The 16,005-nt window shown below is 37.4% G+C and overlaps 1 protein-coding gene across 4 annotated transcripts in view; it reads left to right on the forward strand.

Moving 5' to 3' along the window:
- myo9ab (myosin IXAb) overlaps positions 1-16,005 on the forward strand; it is a 76,631-nt gene that overhangs the window by 22,612 nt on the left and 38,014 nt on the right. For all 4 annotated transcript variants that reach the window (XM_065277345.2, XM_065277342.2, XM_065277343.2 and 1 more), the window contains exon 2: positions 2,688-3,600. In XM_065277345.2, the coding sequence (XP_065133417.1) occupies positions 2,755-3,600 (846 nt within the window). In that variant the 5' untranslated portion in view covers positions 2,688-2,754. The remainder of the gene's footprint in view (positions 1-2,687; positions 3,601-16,005) is intronic.

The raw sequence follows: 16,005 nt of genomic DNA on the forward strand, positions 1-16,005 counted from the left end.
AGGTTCACATTTAATACTAATAAGATGCATCATGCACCTGAACATCAGTCTGTGATAAAAGCTGTAATGCAGAGCTGTCAAACTAATGGATTTCTTTAGTCACGGTATTGACTTTCATAGTTTTGATCAATTTACTATTATAGTTATATGTGGAAAAATATTAATAAATAGCCTAAGTGAAGTAATCTAAATCTGATCAGGCATTACGCTTTTCTCGCCGTCCCGGAGAGCACGGTTCATGGTTGTTTCAGCTACGAAAGACGCCATGGGAGCGCGCTTTAGAAGGAAAAAGCGACTTGACCTGCATTTAACACACGTTTTTAGACGTGACATGAATGACCACGGGATGTTGTTATGTATATCAAAATATCAGAAATGTGTTGGAAAAACAATTTCATCGTTAATGACAAAAAAATACAGGAAAATATATTGATATTGAATTATTATCCAGCCCTACTTTTCTCTAGACACAATGGTTTTTATACTGTACAGACTGTATATTCTTTTCCCTAAACCTAACCAGATTATTTTGTATATTATTTTAGATCTTCAAATAGACATCATTTAGTTTGTTTAATAATCAATTTGGCCGGGCAGTCTTTTACTATCATTATGTGGACATTTGCACGTTGTTGCGGTTACGCAGTGAACTTCCTGTCTGTATTTATTTATGGCTCTGACTAGTGGCTAAACTAATCTCTGAAACAAATACCTTGTCGAAAATAAAATGTTTTAGTTTGCTAAAGACGATGAGCATGGATCCAAGAATTCAAGGACTTGAAGCTCACATTGTATACATTAAGTTTACACAGTAATGTTAGCTCAGTGTATAGTTGATTTAAGTTAGATATAATATATGAAGAACAAAGGTCATTTACTTTTCTTGTTATCAGAAATAAACTTCTGTTGTTATTCTACATATGTGGTTTAAGTCTACCGGAAGTTGCGTTTGGTCCACAAAAGCTGTTTGTTTATGTTTTTACTGCTGAAACTGTCTATGAAACCTCTGATCACCAATGCTTGATAGTTGTGTTTTGTGGATAAGATTTATTTGTAGGCGACTAAAACCTGCAACGTCAAATATGACTCTGCATGAACAGATGTTGTGATGTCTCTTGTACTTACTGATTAAAGAGAGAGAGGTTTAATTTGAATGGCTGTGTCTGTCTGCACACCTGGAAGAGCTGGACTCAGGCCAGCGGAAACAACAGGAAGTAAGACAAAAAAAAGCAGATGAATTAAGAAGAGCTGAATGACAGATAGAGAGCATTGTGCTAGTGTCGCTCACATAGTGTAGAGAGAGAGAGAGAGAGAGAGAGAGAGAGAGAGAGAGAGAGAGAGAGAGAGAGAGAGAGAGAGAGAGAGAGAGAGAGAGAGAGAGAGAGAGAGAGAGAGAGAGGAGAGAGAGAGAGAGAGAGAGAGAGGAGAGAGAGAGAGAGAGAGAGAGAGAGAGAGAGAGAGAGAGAGAGAGAGAGAGAGAGAGAGAGAGAGAGAGAGTCTTGCTTCATCAGGTGGCAGTAAATGACTGATAGGTCCTTCATGTCTTGTTCTTTTGTAAAGCTGTCATACCTGTGAAATAGCAGGGTTTTGTTAAGTGGAACAGAAGATGTTTGTTATTGGCTTAGATTACGGATTCCAGCTTTACTCGGTTAAGCTTGGTCAGATATCTGATATAGCCGGTTTCATACCAATATGTGATGTAATACAGTTTAAAGACATCAAGCGAGGCACGAATTGTGTAACTTTAAATGAACCCCAACGCTGTGTTTGTTAATTCACTTGCATGAGAAATACACAATGTGTTGTGTGTTTGTGGGACTATAAGTGTTGTGGACAGTAGAAGAATGTGGACAGTCATGTATGTGTTTGTTAGGCATGTCAAACATCTTCAGCTCGACATTCAGGGTCTCTTGTGTACTGTAACCACCAGATTATCATAAGATAAACACATTTTTGTGCAGCTGTTTCTGTCTGTCAAATCTCCAGTTGTGAGGGATTTTGGTTCTCAGTATTGTAGTTCTGGGCTGGGATGCTTTATCTGATTAGTCGATTAGTAAAAAGAAACAAAAATCGATTATTTTCATAACCGATTATTTGAGTGATTAATCGATTATGAAAATAATCGTTATTTGCAGCCCTACTAAACATATCCTCTAAATGACCCATTTAGTTGTGAAAACAATAAAAAGTTGTTTTTTTAATAATTAGCATAACACAGTAATGTTTTCTTGACTTTTTTTAAATACTAAGATTATACAGATATTTAAGTATGCAATAACGTACAAGTGGCTTTGCTGTATGGTGAATAAGTCACAGCTATAGGGCATTATGTTTCGAAGATCAGTCAATGCAAGTTTAATAGATCTGATTGGCTGTCATTGGTTTATCGTTCATCAATTGGGGAAAAAAATTTTGCTCGGAAAGTGATCCCAACGATATCGTTTGTTGTATCTTTATCATTATAGTTGTGGTGTTTTTTAACTATATTTTTCACTATAGACCCTGACCGAGTAACAGAATGTTCTATATGTTCACATGCTGTGATGCACAAAATCATTAAGTAGGCCTACAGCAGTCATTATCATAAATAAAGCACAGCTATTGATCAATCAGAATCAAGGACGGGGACTAACTGTTTTATAATGAACATTATATAATAACATTTCTCTCTCTTTCTTTCTCTCCAGGTGGAATGTCGTAAGTCCAACGTGTGAGTCGTGTGTTGGTGGTGCTGATGGGATCTGGTGCCCCATCATGAGTTGCCATGATGCCGGAGGGCGGCGCCGTTATGAAGACTCAGAGTTTACCCTGCGCATTTACCCCGGAGCACTGTCCGATGGCACCATCTATTGCCCCATCGCCGCTCGAAAGGTCACCTCAGCAGCGGAGGTCATCGAGCAGGTCATCGATCGACTGCAGTTGGACCGCACCCGGCTCTACGTGTTAGCGGAAGTCAAGGAGTTCGGAGGGGAGGAATGGATCTTGAACCCAAACGACTGTCCGGTACAGCGCATGATGCTGTGGCCGCGCATGGCTCTGGAGAACCGTCTGGGTGGGGACGATTACCGCTTCCTCCTGCGGGAGAAGAACGTGGATGGATCGATCCACTACGGAAGCATTCAGATGTGGCTGCGGGTGACGGAGGAGAGGAGGAGGATGATCGAGCGCGGCCTCCTCCCTCAGCCGCGTGCCGGGCAGTACGTGGCCGACCTCTGCGCCCTCCCGGACTTAAACGAGCGAACGTTGCTGGAGAACCTCCGCGGGCGCTTCAGACAGGAGAAGATCTACACCTACGTGGGGGAAATTCTAATCGTCGTCAATCCTTTCAAATTCCTGCCCATCTACAATCCCAAATACGTCAAAATGTACGATAATCACCAGTTGGGAAAGCTGGAGCCGCACATTTACGCGGTGGCGGACGTGGCGTATCACACCATGCTTCAGAGGAAGAAGAACCAGTGTATCGTCATCTCTGGAGAGAGCGGATCGGGGAAGACCCAGAGCACAAACTTTCTGATTCATCACCTGACGGCGCTCAGTCAAAAGGGTTTCGCTAGTGGTGTCGAGCAGATTATACTTGGAGCTGGACCGGTTCTGGAGGTAAAGCTGGTTTATTTTAATCAAAAGTTAAACCTGATGTGTGTATTGACAAGGGCTTGTGTCATTCAAAGTCTGGAAATGTATTCTTTGAGTTTAAACTAGTGATACACCCATATACTTCGGTGACCGATATATCGGCTAGAGTTCGACTGATTCATTGGATTTGCCGATTAATCGCAAAATATCAAAAATTCCGACATGGTTTTTTCTGGTTCTGCATGCTCGGCCAAAATTAAAAATGCGCTCTGTAAAAAAGTTTATTTTATTTTTTTATTTTTTTATTTTTGATATTGTAATAAAGATGCATTATATTACTCATACTCAATAATTCATACTATTTTCAGCAAATACTGTACATTTGTACACTATTTCATGCTATACTGTTTATATTTTTATTGTTCTTTGGTGTGTTACTTTGGTTTAGTATTATTTTAACTGGCTTACTTTAAGGTTTGTTGATAGTTAATATATATAAATATTTTCTTACCTAAAATTACAAATTATTTTGTCAAATCGGTATTCTAATGTTGTAATAAACTTTGTTGTGTTATGTTTTAGCTCAGTGAATGAGTTATGTGTTGTGTTTGAAATCAGTAAATGGTCAAAAACTATCGGTTAATATATCGGTTATCAGCAGATAGTGACCACCTTAGTTATCAGCCAAATCCAATATCGGTTGACCACTAATATCGGCTGATATGTGGGATTTTTTTTAATCATTAGCTGATAAATCTTTATTTTTCTTAAATTATTTGTTTTTAATATAAAGACACTCATGTAAAGCCATGTGTGAAATGATTGATCATAATTCACTTTTCATGTAAAACATTTGTGTTATATCTAGGGCTGCAACAACTAATTGATAAAAATCGATAATGACATTTGTTGTAAACTTGTTAATAATGAAGTATGTTGATTTTTATAAAGCTGAAGATTAAAATGGGTTTCTTAATCCATGGCAAAATTTCCTCAGCACATCCCTGAAGAGTTGATTCTTTTTTTTACATTTAAAGATGTTTTACTATTTAATAGCTGCATACACTTTTTTTATTTAAGGCTTAAAATATCATAAAGATTATATTAGTTCATCTCTGTAGTAGTGTCTGGCATTTGCGGTTTTAAAAGTATGTAAAAGTGCCTTATTTAGCTATAATAAGTGAAAAGTTTATATTTATGTTTTTACCCGATTAATCGGAAAATAATCGGGCGATTAATCGATTAACCACAAGTTGCAACCCTAGTTATATTGCTTGTTCAATATTAAAACCTATATCGGTCGAATACTATTTGAAATGACATGAGGTTGAGCAAATAATGACAGATTTTTATTTAGTCAGTAGATGAACTGGTGATATACACCAAAGGGCTGTAAAGAAGCTGTGCATCTGTCTGAATAAATCACCTGCAGTGTCCCGGACAGAGACTGTATGTGCTCGTCTTACTCTGAAATTCAACACTGATTTTTGGTTTTCTTGGCTTGAGTCTCTTTAGCCCTGAGGATGATAATGATACTGTATTATCTGTCACTCAATTATTATGAAAACTGACACTAACAAAACCTTCGCTCATGTATGTGTGCAGACCTCAGGTTAGTGAATGAAGGGTCACCGTTAGCTCCAGGTGTTGCCATCCAAAACTGCTGGTTAATTCTGAAGTGTTGACTGGAAAAAAAGGTTTTTAGTTTTTCAACGAGCAGAATTCTCAGCACACTCATGTTAGGGTTTGTTATGGTTCATGGCTGTTTTGTTCAGTGTTGTGATTGGTTGTTCAGATCAGGCTTTTCTGGCTTGATTCGATGGGAATTTCTCAGTTTCAGCTGGAGTGTATTTTCTGGCTGAAGCTCTGTTCCTACTGTGGACATATTTGGGCCGTTTCTGTGAATGTGTTTAATCAAATCTGGATACTTTAACCAATGACGTCATTCTTGCTTGGAAAGACATAAACTTGAGGAAATGCTGTTGTGTGGTAAATAGGTTGTTATTTCAGATCTCAGATGGGCAGCGTGTTGATTTGAACGTGGAAATAGAAACATTTGTTCTTTGTGAAGCTATGACAACTATGTCTTCACACAGATGGGAACCCTTTTGTTTGTGTTTATGATCTCACACTGTATAATCTTTTTGTCTTTGTAATGTCTTTCAGATCCAAATAAAAGCAATCATGTGTGTGTTTGTTTTACACATACCAGCAAGACAAAGTATCTCTGAATCTTCTTGTAGCGGATGATATCTATCAGACATGCATGCCGCTGTGACACTTTCAGATTTAACACAGATACAAATTTACCTTAACCTTTACAAGTTAACTTTATTTATTAAAGGTGCCAAAGAATGCATGTAAATAATCTCTTAAATAGTTCTCTAGTATCTACACAGAAGGTTTGTGGCTTTATCAAGTCCAGAAATAATCCAGAGATGGCTTTACATGTTCATTTACAACCCTAGGATTTGTCTTTAGAATGAAATGGTCTATTATTACTTTATTTGAAAGGGTCATGAATAATAATGTTGAGCTCTGCTCTGATTGGCTGTTTCTCCTTCAGTAGCTCTGTGTGTGTGTAAACAGATCTTATGTTTGAGTCTGTATCAGATTTTGAGGAATAATTAATTGTTTGGAGATTGTTAATGGACGTTTCTGAGTGGTAAGTTTGTGTTTTTTTCAGTATGGACCTGCAAAACGTAACTGTAACGTCAATGGTAGAACTTCAGTCTAAACGCTAGCATATAGCATTAACTAGCATATAGCATTAACTAGCATATAGCATAACTAGCATATAGCGCTAACTCAGCAGTCACAACTTTGTTTTTAGCATTGTAACAACAATGTAATTAATGTGTCATTTAATGTTGGGGCAGACATCTGGACTGTAACGTTCATGATATGTCACTATCATGAACACAACTCTTATTATTCATCTATGCCTTCATAAATACAGTTTTACATTCTATGGTACCTTTAAAGGTGCAGTGTGTGATTTTTAGAAGGATCTCTTGACAGAAATGCCAAATAATATACAAAACTATATTATCAGTGGTGTATAAAGACCTTTCATAATGAACCGTTATGTGTTTATTGCCTTAGAATGAGACGTTTTATCTACATACACAGAGGGTCCCCTTACATGGAAGCCGCCATTTTGTGCAGCCATGTTTCTACAGAAGTCCTTAACGGACAAACTTTTTCACTAAGTTGTCTCCACAATGACATGTTTGTCCGGTGGCGGCTACCGTAGCTTTTCAAAAGCAAGGGGTGAGCAGTGGACTGAGCCGTTGGTTGCAATTCGCAACCTCACCACTAGATGCCGCAAAAATTTACACACTGCACCTTTAAAGTGACATGGGTCAAAAACAATAGAAAAAATCCTCAGTGTTGAGTCGTGCGTTGCTGTAGTTTCTGTTAAAATACTGTTAGTATTGATCATTTATCATACCAGATGAATTATCATTAGCAGCAGTGATATTTTGGCAGAATCCATGCAATTAATAATGCACTTAATTAACTTATTACTAGTACTCTGAAGATGTTTGTTGTTGTGTTGTCCTGTAGATTCAGTAGTGAAGCTGTAGGAATATTAAGCATCATTCAGTGTCGATCTGTGATGTTCCTCACATCAGAGCTCAGAGAAGTAAACTGATGCAGGATCAGAGAGTCACGTACTTCAGCAGCAAATCTTCCCATCACTGTTTATCAGTCTACTTTAAACATGGTTAACTTGGCTATAGAAAGCAATATTTGCAGAGAATATTGTTGTACTTTAATGTGTTTGATAGATTATATTGCATTAGAGAAGTTGTTTTTCCCTTGCATATATTTTCTTAACTTCTAGAATGCCGCGAGGCTTTTATATGTTTATATTATATGTAGGATAATATCTGAATCAAATATTTTAAAGTTGTTTTCTTATGACATCACAGCTCTTTAGTCTGACCCTGTTGAGTCTGGAGGTCTCTTGACATGAGACACATGGGGGTCTGCAGCAGTCGTTCTCTTTGTGTCTCTTCTTTGTGTTTGTTAGGGGCCGTGTGGTCCCTCTGGGACTCGACAGATGGTTTAAATCCAGATGTCATTCTATTATCTGAGCCCTAAGGGACGATTCTGGATCTTCAGATAATGCTTTCCTTCAGGTAGTGTTTTAAAGGATGCAAAACAAGAAAACTAGTTAGTAGTTGTGACCTGCACTAAAATGATATTAATCATACATCTTTAAAAAATAAAAGTCCTTTAAAAGTTCTTGACAGCGATGAAATAGAAGAATCATTTTTGGTTCCTCAAGAGTCATTTGGTTAACGGTTCTTTCTTACCTTTATAATCTGAAAAAAACATTTTTACTACAAAATATAAAACACTTCAGTCAGAAATGGTTCTTTTATGGTACATTTATTTTTAAGGGTGTAGGAGACATCATAAATGACATCTCTTTAATATCTTCGTAGTCTTTTGAAGTTCTCAGTGGATGTTGTCATCTCCGGTCATCTCAAGTCACGCTGTGTTAAGCTCAAAGCAATGTAGTGTTGATGTGTTTGGAGGCTCATCCTGACAGCTGATGGACTGAAATGTGCAGTATAAGACATTTAAAAGATTGTGAAAGCCTTGAACGTACCAAACACAATGTCATGTGTCACGTTTAATAAAACATTCATTCATCCATCGCACTTTATTACACAGCTGTGTTTGCATTGAGGATATTCTGTCCATCGTGCTTCTACAATGATGGGTACGTACGCCTGTGATGCCAAGCTTGTTTTTCAGACAGAGCTCATATTAAACATTTAAAATAGCTTTCATTTCAGTCCTGGAGAGATTTTCTTTCTTTCCTTTACTCATCAAATGTTTAGATGGAGGTGAGATTATTAAAAGTGTGAAGATGATGTTGTGTTGTATGATACGTTGATGTTATTCAGAGTAACATCTGTGAAGTGAATCACACCCACCCGTCTCTCTCTCTCTTTCTCTGTACACTGTGTACTGAATGAATGTTTGGCGGGAGTGAATGGATAAAGCTCCCCTTCCTTATAGTTCAGCTGGAGTTTGTCTGGACCGACAGGAAACTCAAATCTGCAGGACTTCCTGTCTGTATTCAACCTGCTGTTAGAAACATCTGAAACAAGAATGACAAAGAGCAAATAATTACGTTTTTTAAGTTAAAGAGAAAATTCATTTAGTAATGTAGGAGGTAATGTAGGATTGCAATTATTGGTTTGGATTGGTTGGGTAAAACTGTGATGTGATTTTATTGGATGATATTATTTAATTTCATTGCAACACAAGATTATTTATCTTGATAATAATGAGGACTGATGAATTCTAAAGACAAGCAACCTTTTTAAAGTAAAATAATTTACATTTATGTTCATTTTTTGGAGAATCATTTATTGGATTACAGATTAATTTTATAACAGACAATGTTTTGTTTTCCCTCCCATGTCGATGTAAAATCCACAGGGAGTTAATTTCATGCTTAACCTTCACATAATTAGTTATATTACATTATACAATGGGCTTGTTGAATGCTGCATTCTGATTGGCTGAGAACTGTTCCATGGGTGTTGATTATTTTTCAATAAACGCACACCTGACCTGTCAAATGTCTTAAAAATAGACACCAGAGCAATGTCAGTAACAACCGTGGTATAAGAGGAATAATTGAATATGGGTCGTTGAATTATTTACGTGTTGCGTCATGCCGCATTACCACCTTGGTGTGCATTATTTTCTTATAATTCAATGGCCTGTCATCAATTATTCCTTACTTAATGCATTTGATAGATGCTTTCATCAAAAGCAACTTACTGTACGTTCACACCAGACGCTAATTAAGTGAATGTTTTGCGTAGTTGGACACTTGAACATTTTGCGCTAACTCGCTTCATTTGTGCATGAAATTCAAACCATTCATGTGTGTATATATAACTCAAATTGAGGAAAGAGCATTTTTTACAACTTCCCAGATTGTCCAACCTCCTTCGTCACTCAAGATTCTTTTTATTCCTGTTTCTATAAAAGTATGAAGATGTGTCATACAGCTCCGGGTGCCAACATACAGTGATGATGATTTTGTCCTTCATTGTCGTTTCGTATTTTTGCCTGTGCTCGCTACGTCATAATCAAGTCACTACTCCGGATTCACGCAAAATGCTCCACCGGTTGTCTGTCGTGTCTTTGAATTGACTTAACATGTTAATCAGTTGCACTTAGTGCTTAATTCGCGTTTGATGTGAAAGCACTATTTCAAGATAAATTTTTTTAAAAGTAATTTCGCAGTGTGAAGCGCGTCCGCGTTATTCTCTGAGATGCACTTGTAGGGATGCAGCGATTAACCGGTTTCACTATTAACCGCGCTTTAAAATGTCACGGTTAAGTAACCGTAAAGCCTTCGCTACACCGCGTGTTTATGTTTCACGCACGCACAAACCAGATCCACGAACCACCAAGAGGCGCATGCGTCATGATGCATTGTATGACAAAGCTCCGCGTTCAAAAGAATATGTGCGCGTGATGCGTCTCTTGGGTGTTCGTGCATCTGGATTGTGCATTGTATGACAAAGCTCCGCGTTCAAAAGAATATGTGCGCGTGACGCGTCTCTTGGGTGTTCGTGCATCTGGATTGTGCATTGTATGACAAAGCTCCGCGTTCAAAAGAATATGTGCGCGTGACGCGTCTCTTGGTTGTTCGTGCATCTGGTTTGTGTGTGCGTGTGCGTGGATGTGTGCGCGCACCTGCATCTGTACGTGAAAGAGCCACACTCCAATCGGTCTACTCTGTACAGCATTAAAAACCTCCTGCTCGCGGATCAAACCCGGGCGGGGCTCCTGGTGGTCTGACTGCATTTCATTACGTTGAATTATTTTAACACGTTAATGATTAATTAATGAATAGCATTATTTAACACGTTAATCTTGCCACCCCTAATATTTATATTTGACTTTTGTGTAATATTAAGCTTCACCTGTCAAAATGACTTGCAGTACCTGGTTCAGGATGACCCTGTGTAATTATTCATTTTGAGAGGCTCTTATCATTTTTACTTCATATATTTTACTTCAATACTTCAAACAAACCAAAATAATATAACTTTATTCAGTCCAAATGTAAAGTTACATTTATTCAAAAGATCATTAAAATGAATAGCCTACAGGTTTCAAAGGCACCTATACGGTTTAACTCAAAGCCAGCCAAGTTATTATTATTATCATTTGTCCAAGAATTGTAGAGAAAATACACAAACTGAAAATACAGAAAAAATTAGCAATTGTTCAAAAATTTATTCATGTGATTTTATACATTAATGTTGTAAAATAAATGAATCCTTAATAACCGTAATAACCGTACAACCGTGATTATTTATCAGACTATAACCGTACCATCAAAATCTATAATCGCTGCATCCCTATGCACTTGACAGCCTTTTATGCAGCGAATATATATATATATTTTTTGAACTACCTATTTAGGCGGTAGGGTTTCCCAGCTTAGGCGGGCCGCCCGAACTGCAAAGTGAAACCCTGAGTATGTATGCTCTCTGATTTTGAACCCATGACCTTTTGCTTTGTTAACGTAATGCTCTACCACTGTAATTTACAGGAGAATTTTAAGACTCTGTGTTCTAAAGAGCAGTTCACCAAAAAATGACATTTTGAGTGATTTCCCACATGCAGGAGATGGTGGTTATGCTCGACAAATGTGACCGTTGGTGGTTTCATGTTGCGTTTACCTTTTCCATCAGGTCACGCTGGGGTCTGTTTGTTTGCGTCAGGGTAATTTCTGCCTGTTGAAATGTGTCATACACTTTCGCAACACACAGCTACATACAGACGCAAACCTGCATACACATGTGGTGAAGTTATGGTTCTCTTCACTTCAGACCGCTGTATCTGTCGAGACCTTTAGGGTCGTATGGAGTCACGCTGTATTTTGTTTCATGCTCAACCCAACAACATCTTCCTCAGATGTTTGTTAAACCTGCATGATAAGAGATTTATTATTTGATGTTTTGTATAGACGTGTATCAGCTGGCCGGTGTTTTGTATTCTGTCTGTATTTCGTCACTATTGACTGTTACACTGAAGAGATGTTTGGTGCATGCAGAAGTTAAACATTTAACAAAAGCACTTCCTAGATGTCTAAATGCTATTAAAAACAATCTTATCTCCTCTTCCCTTATTTTCACCACTTCACTGCTTTTTTAACTTTTACTTCATCATCTCTTCTGCTTTTAAATCTTACATTGTGTGGCCCTATAATGCTGTTGGCTCTTGTTGTTCCTTATTTGGGAATTGTTTTGGATTCAAAAGTGTTTGCTAAATAATTAAATATAGGGCTGCATAACAATTAATCATTTGCAGAATAAAAGTTTTGTTTACATCATATATTTGTGTGTATCATAATTATGCATATATAAATACACACACACACACATATGCATGTATAATTGTATGAAAAATTAAGTATTTATACATCAAATAAATTATATATAAATATAAAAATGTATATAAACATGTAAATATTTCTTAGATATGCATGCATGTTTATGATATGCATTATTATACACACACAAATATGATGTTAACAAAAACTTTTATTCTGCAAATGATTAGTTATTTAGCCCCAAGTATAAGTTAAGCTGGTACACCAAAGCTCCAAAAATATCAGATATTGTCTGATGAATAGCCTGTGTTCTTAATGGCATACGCTTACGTTTTTTTATTTTATTTTATTTTTTATAAATCTTTGATATTTTTGGAGCTTTGCTGTGCCTACTTTACAGTACTTTTCTATGATTTATGAGGTTGATGTGCGTGCTTTTATTTTTTTTGTAAATGATAAAATGTAAAATTCTGCATGATGGGATGGAGGGCTGAATAGAAACTGATGAGATTTGTGTGGTGTGGACAGATGAAGGTGTTGAGACCTCTGGATAGGTTTTCAATAAATCTCCAAAGGCAAACATTCAGTCTTTCTTTTCTCTTTTGTCTTTCTTCACTTTGTCTTAAGGGAATCTAAGCGTGTGTGATTGAGTTTCATCCGCAGAGCTGCGCAAATGACATCAGAATTTATGATGATTGTACAAATTGCTGCAATTGAGTATCAGTGACCACATCTGCAGTCTTCACATCATCAGAGACATGTGTGTGTGCGGGCGTTTTTTTGTGTGTGTGTGTGCGTGCATGCGCATGGGTGTGTGTTATATACGCTTGCCTAAATACAGTACAGTATGAAAGAACCTGGTGACATTTAAAAACTCATTTGTCACAAAAGCATTACTCTTGAATTGTACAGTAATCGATATTAAAGGTCATTTATGATGTTTACGTTCACACATTTGTTCAGACGCATCTATCTTCTAGCACTTCGCAGCAAAACTTTTAATCAGTATATTTGTTCCCTGGGATCAAACCCATGACCTTTGGGTTGCTAACACAGAGACACTGTAACATACACTCACCTAAAGGATTATTAGGAACACCATACTAATACTGTGTTTGTGACATGGTGCATTATCTTGCTGGTAGGAAAGTCATTAGAGATGGCTACATGGTGGTCAAAAAGAGATGGACATGGTCAGAAACAATGCTCAGGTAGGCCGTGGCATTTAGATGATGCCCAATTGGCACTAAGGGGCCTAAAGTGTGCCAAGAAAACATCCCCCACATCATTACACAATTGCATTAATAAGAAATTGAACAGGTGTTCCTAATAATCCGTTAGGTGAGTGTACTTTAGATGTTGAAAATGTTTACATGCAATTATAGCAGTTTTAGCATCAAAAAGTGATTTTGTCAGTGACCCAGATTATAAACAATGTCATTTTCCTTGTTTATAAAGAAACACAATGGTTGATATGTACAGTAGTTTCATTTGATGTTCATGAGAGCTGATAAATAATGTCTGTCGCCGGTCTAAAGCCATAAATGTTTCCTTGCTGTTTCGTCCTCTTTCTTTGATTTATACTTTATTTCTGACATGAACCCTGCGTGTTTATACTTGAGTTCAATGCTCTGAACGCTGAATGATTAAATGTTATATTCACGTCAGATTCCAGAACAAACACGTATAATTATCCAAGAGACAGAAATAATAAAGTCATTTCCCATGATCCTTAAACATCTCGGTTCATTGGCCGTGTTTTGGTTTGTGGTTCTTCTAACTAACATCATTTAAATGAGATTTAATGGGATTGGATGACAGGATCTGTCAGTCACATTTGTTTTAAAGAGGCTGCTTTGTGTTTTAGTGGTTTAGATTCTTAATAGAATGTCAATAATATAAATACAAAATTAGGATGTATAAATTGACCTTATTTTAATACACATTTCCAGATCTTATGGTGTACGGCTCATCAGTTTACGTTACTATAAAGAAAAAGCTGTCTGTCTTTGCTTTTTACCAAAATCTGTTGCTTCATCTTTAAAGCTTTAATGATAAATGTCTTAACCAAACGTTAACCAACGCAGTTCCCAATGGATTAAATCCTCAAATCCTGCCCTACATATTTTCATCCTGTTAAATATCTTGTTTCATTCTGAAATACATTTGGTTACAGTAGGAAATGGCCGGGTTTGGATAGCAAGCTTAAAGCGTCTATTTATACAAAATTGCTGTGACTTTAATAAAGTGTAAGCCTGGATTGTGCAGTAAATGTCAGTTTGAGCCCGAGGCAAAAAATGCAAAGCTTTAGTGAGCATACATGTGTGCACCTGTGTGTTTGCATATTAGATATGTTTGTGTGTGTTGACCTATATAATATGCATTGTGTACCCTGACTGAATGTGTGCGTCTGTTTAATCTTTGATGTGTAGATGTTGTATTTACAGTCAGTCCAGTTCTTGTTTATTCAAGCAGACAGCATTGAAGAGATGAATGTGTGATCCTGTACTGGTTGTGAGCATCGTGTCAGCAGGGCAAAAGGTTGTGTGAGTCAGGTGTGTGTGTGTGTGTGTGAGTCAGGTGTGTGTTTGTGTGTGTTTCTTTCTCATGCGTTCAGGTTGCAGGTGATGTCTATGATGCACAGGTGTGTTTTGAGACTCTTAACCTCTGACCAATCAGAGCACAGCGCTGGGTCGCCCATTATAAAGTAAAGTGTCGAGCGTGTTTCTGCAGGCAGACTGATACTATTTAAAGCTTTTCATTCACTCCACATTTCCACCTGTTTCCTGTTTTGAGTTGTATTTCCTTTCATTAATGGGTCAAACTTGCTGTTTTCATCAGGGGGAAAAAAACAACCATTACCAGTTGTTTGCTTAGCATCACTTAACAGTAAAACTAATATAGTTTCAGTTGATTATTTTGATTGGAATCTCTTATTTAATTTCTGGTGTGTGCGTGTGTGTGTGTGTGTGTGTGTGTGTGTGATGGCGCTTTGAACTGGTTAACCCTTGAAGTGTTTGTGTGTTTAACAGAGAAGCAGATACTGTGATGTTTGTAGATCTTTGATCTGAATGGGAAACGTTTTAAGTGTCGCCCGTACCCGTCACCTGCATGCTGTTACCTGTCCTCATGACACCTGCTGATGATGCTGTAAAGTTTGTGTTGTGTTCAGAAGATTTTGAGAACTGCAGCACTCATTCAGAACCTCTTCAAAGCTTTCAATAGCACTTTTTTATAAAAAAAACTTCCTCAGATTGACTCAACTTCAGTCTTAACTAGAACCAGACCAGTGCTGAGTTACTGATACACTATCATGAGCCGGTCTCATCTACAGTACAAACAGATGATAAATATTTTAGTAAGAGCTGCCTAACGATTAGTCGCAACATACCATTCATATCAAAATGCTTTTTTGCATAGTTGTGTTTGACACATGAAAACATTTGGGGTAACGTACTGTATGTAACTGTTGTTCTCTGAGAAGGGAATGCGACGCTGCGTCTCCCTTGCCATACTTCCTGCGTCCCTGTAACGCCGTCTTTAGCAATATTTCAGATAGCGATATACTTCCTAGCTCCCACGTCACCCTGTCTTTGTCGTTAAGCTTCACCATTGGTTGAATTTGATATACACATTCAGACGCACCTGGAGGCGTCCCCAAAGTGTCACTGCAGTGACGCAGAGCGAGTTCCCTCAAAAGGGAACTGTAACAATGTATCTTAAAAGGTAACACGATGTAATCTTGCTCTCACTTGAAATCTGTCCCCACATTTAGTCCTTGAATTTGAGGGTATTGGACCTGGAAAGTCCTTAAAGGTCCTTGAATTTGAAGTTAATTAAGGTGTGGGAACCCTGTATATATTTGTTGATGTACTTTGTAAAATAATTATGTAAACTAAAACTTTTATTCCGCAAACGAAAGTCGTGACTAATAATTAGGCAGCGCTAATTTTAGTCTTTTGTATCATTGTAATATGAATGTATTTACAGCACAAAGATCATGGGTTTGATTCCCAATAAACACACATACTAATAAAATG

This window comes from Paramisgurnus dabryanus, chromosome 23, assembly GCF_030506205.2.
Source record: "Paramisgurnus dabryanus chromosome 23, PD_genome_1.1, whole genome shotgun sequence".
In the NCBI taxonomy this organism is placed as follows: domain Eukaryota; kingdom Metazoa; phylum Chordata; class Actinopteri; order Cypriniformes; family Cobitidae; genus Paramisgurnus; species Paramisgurnus dabryanus.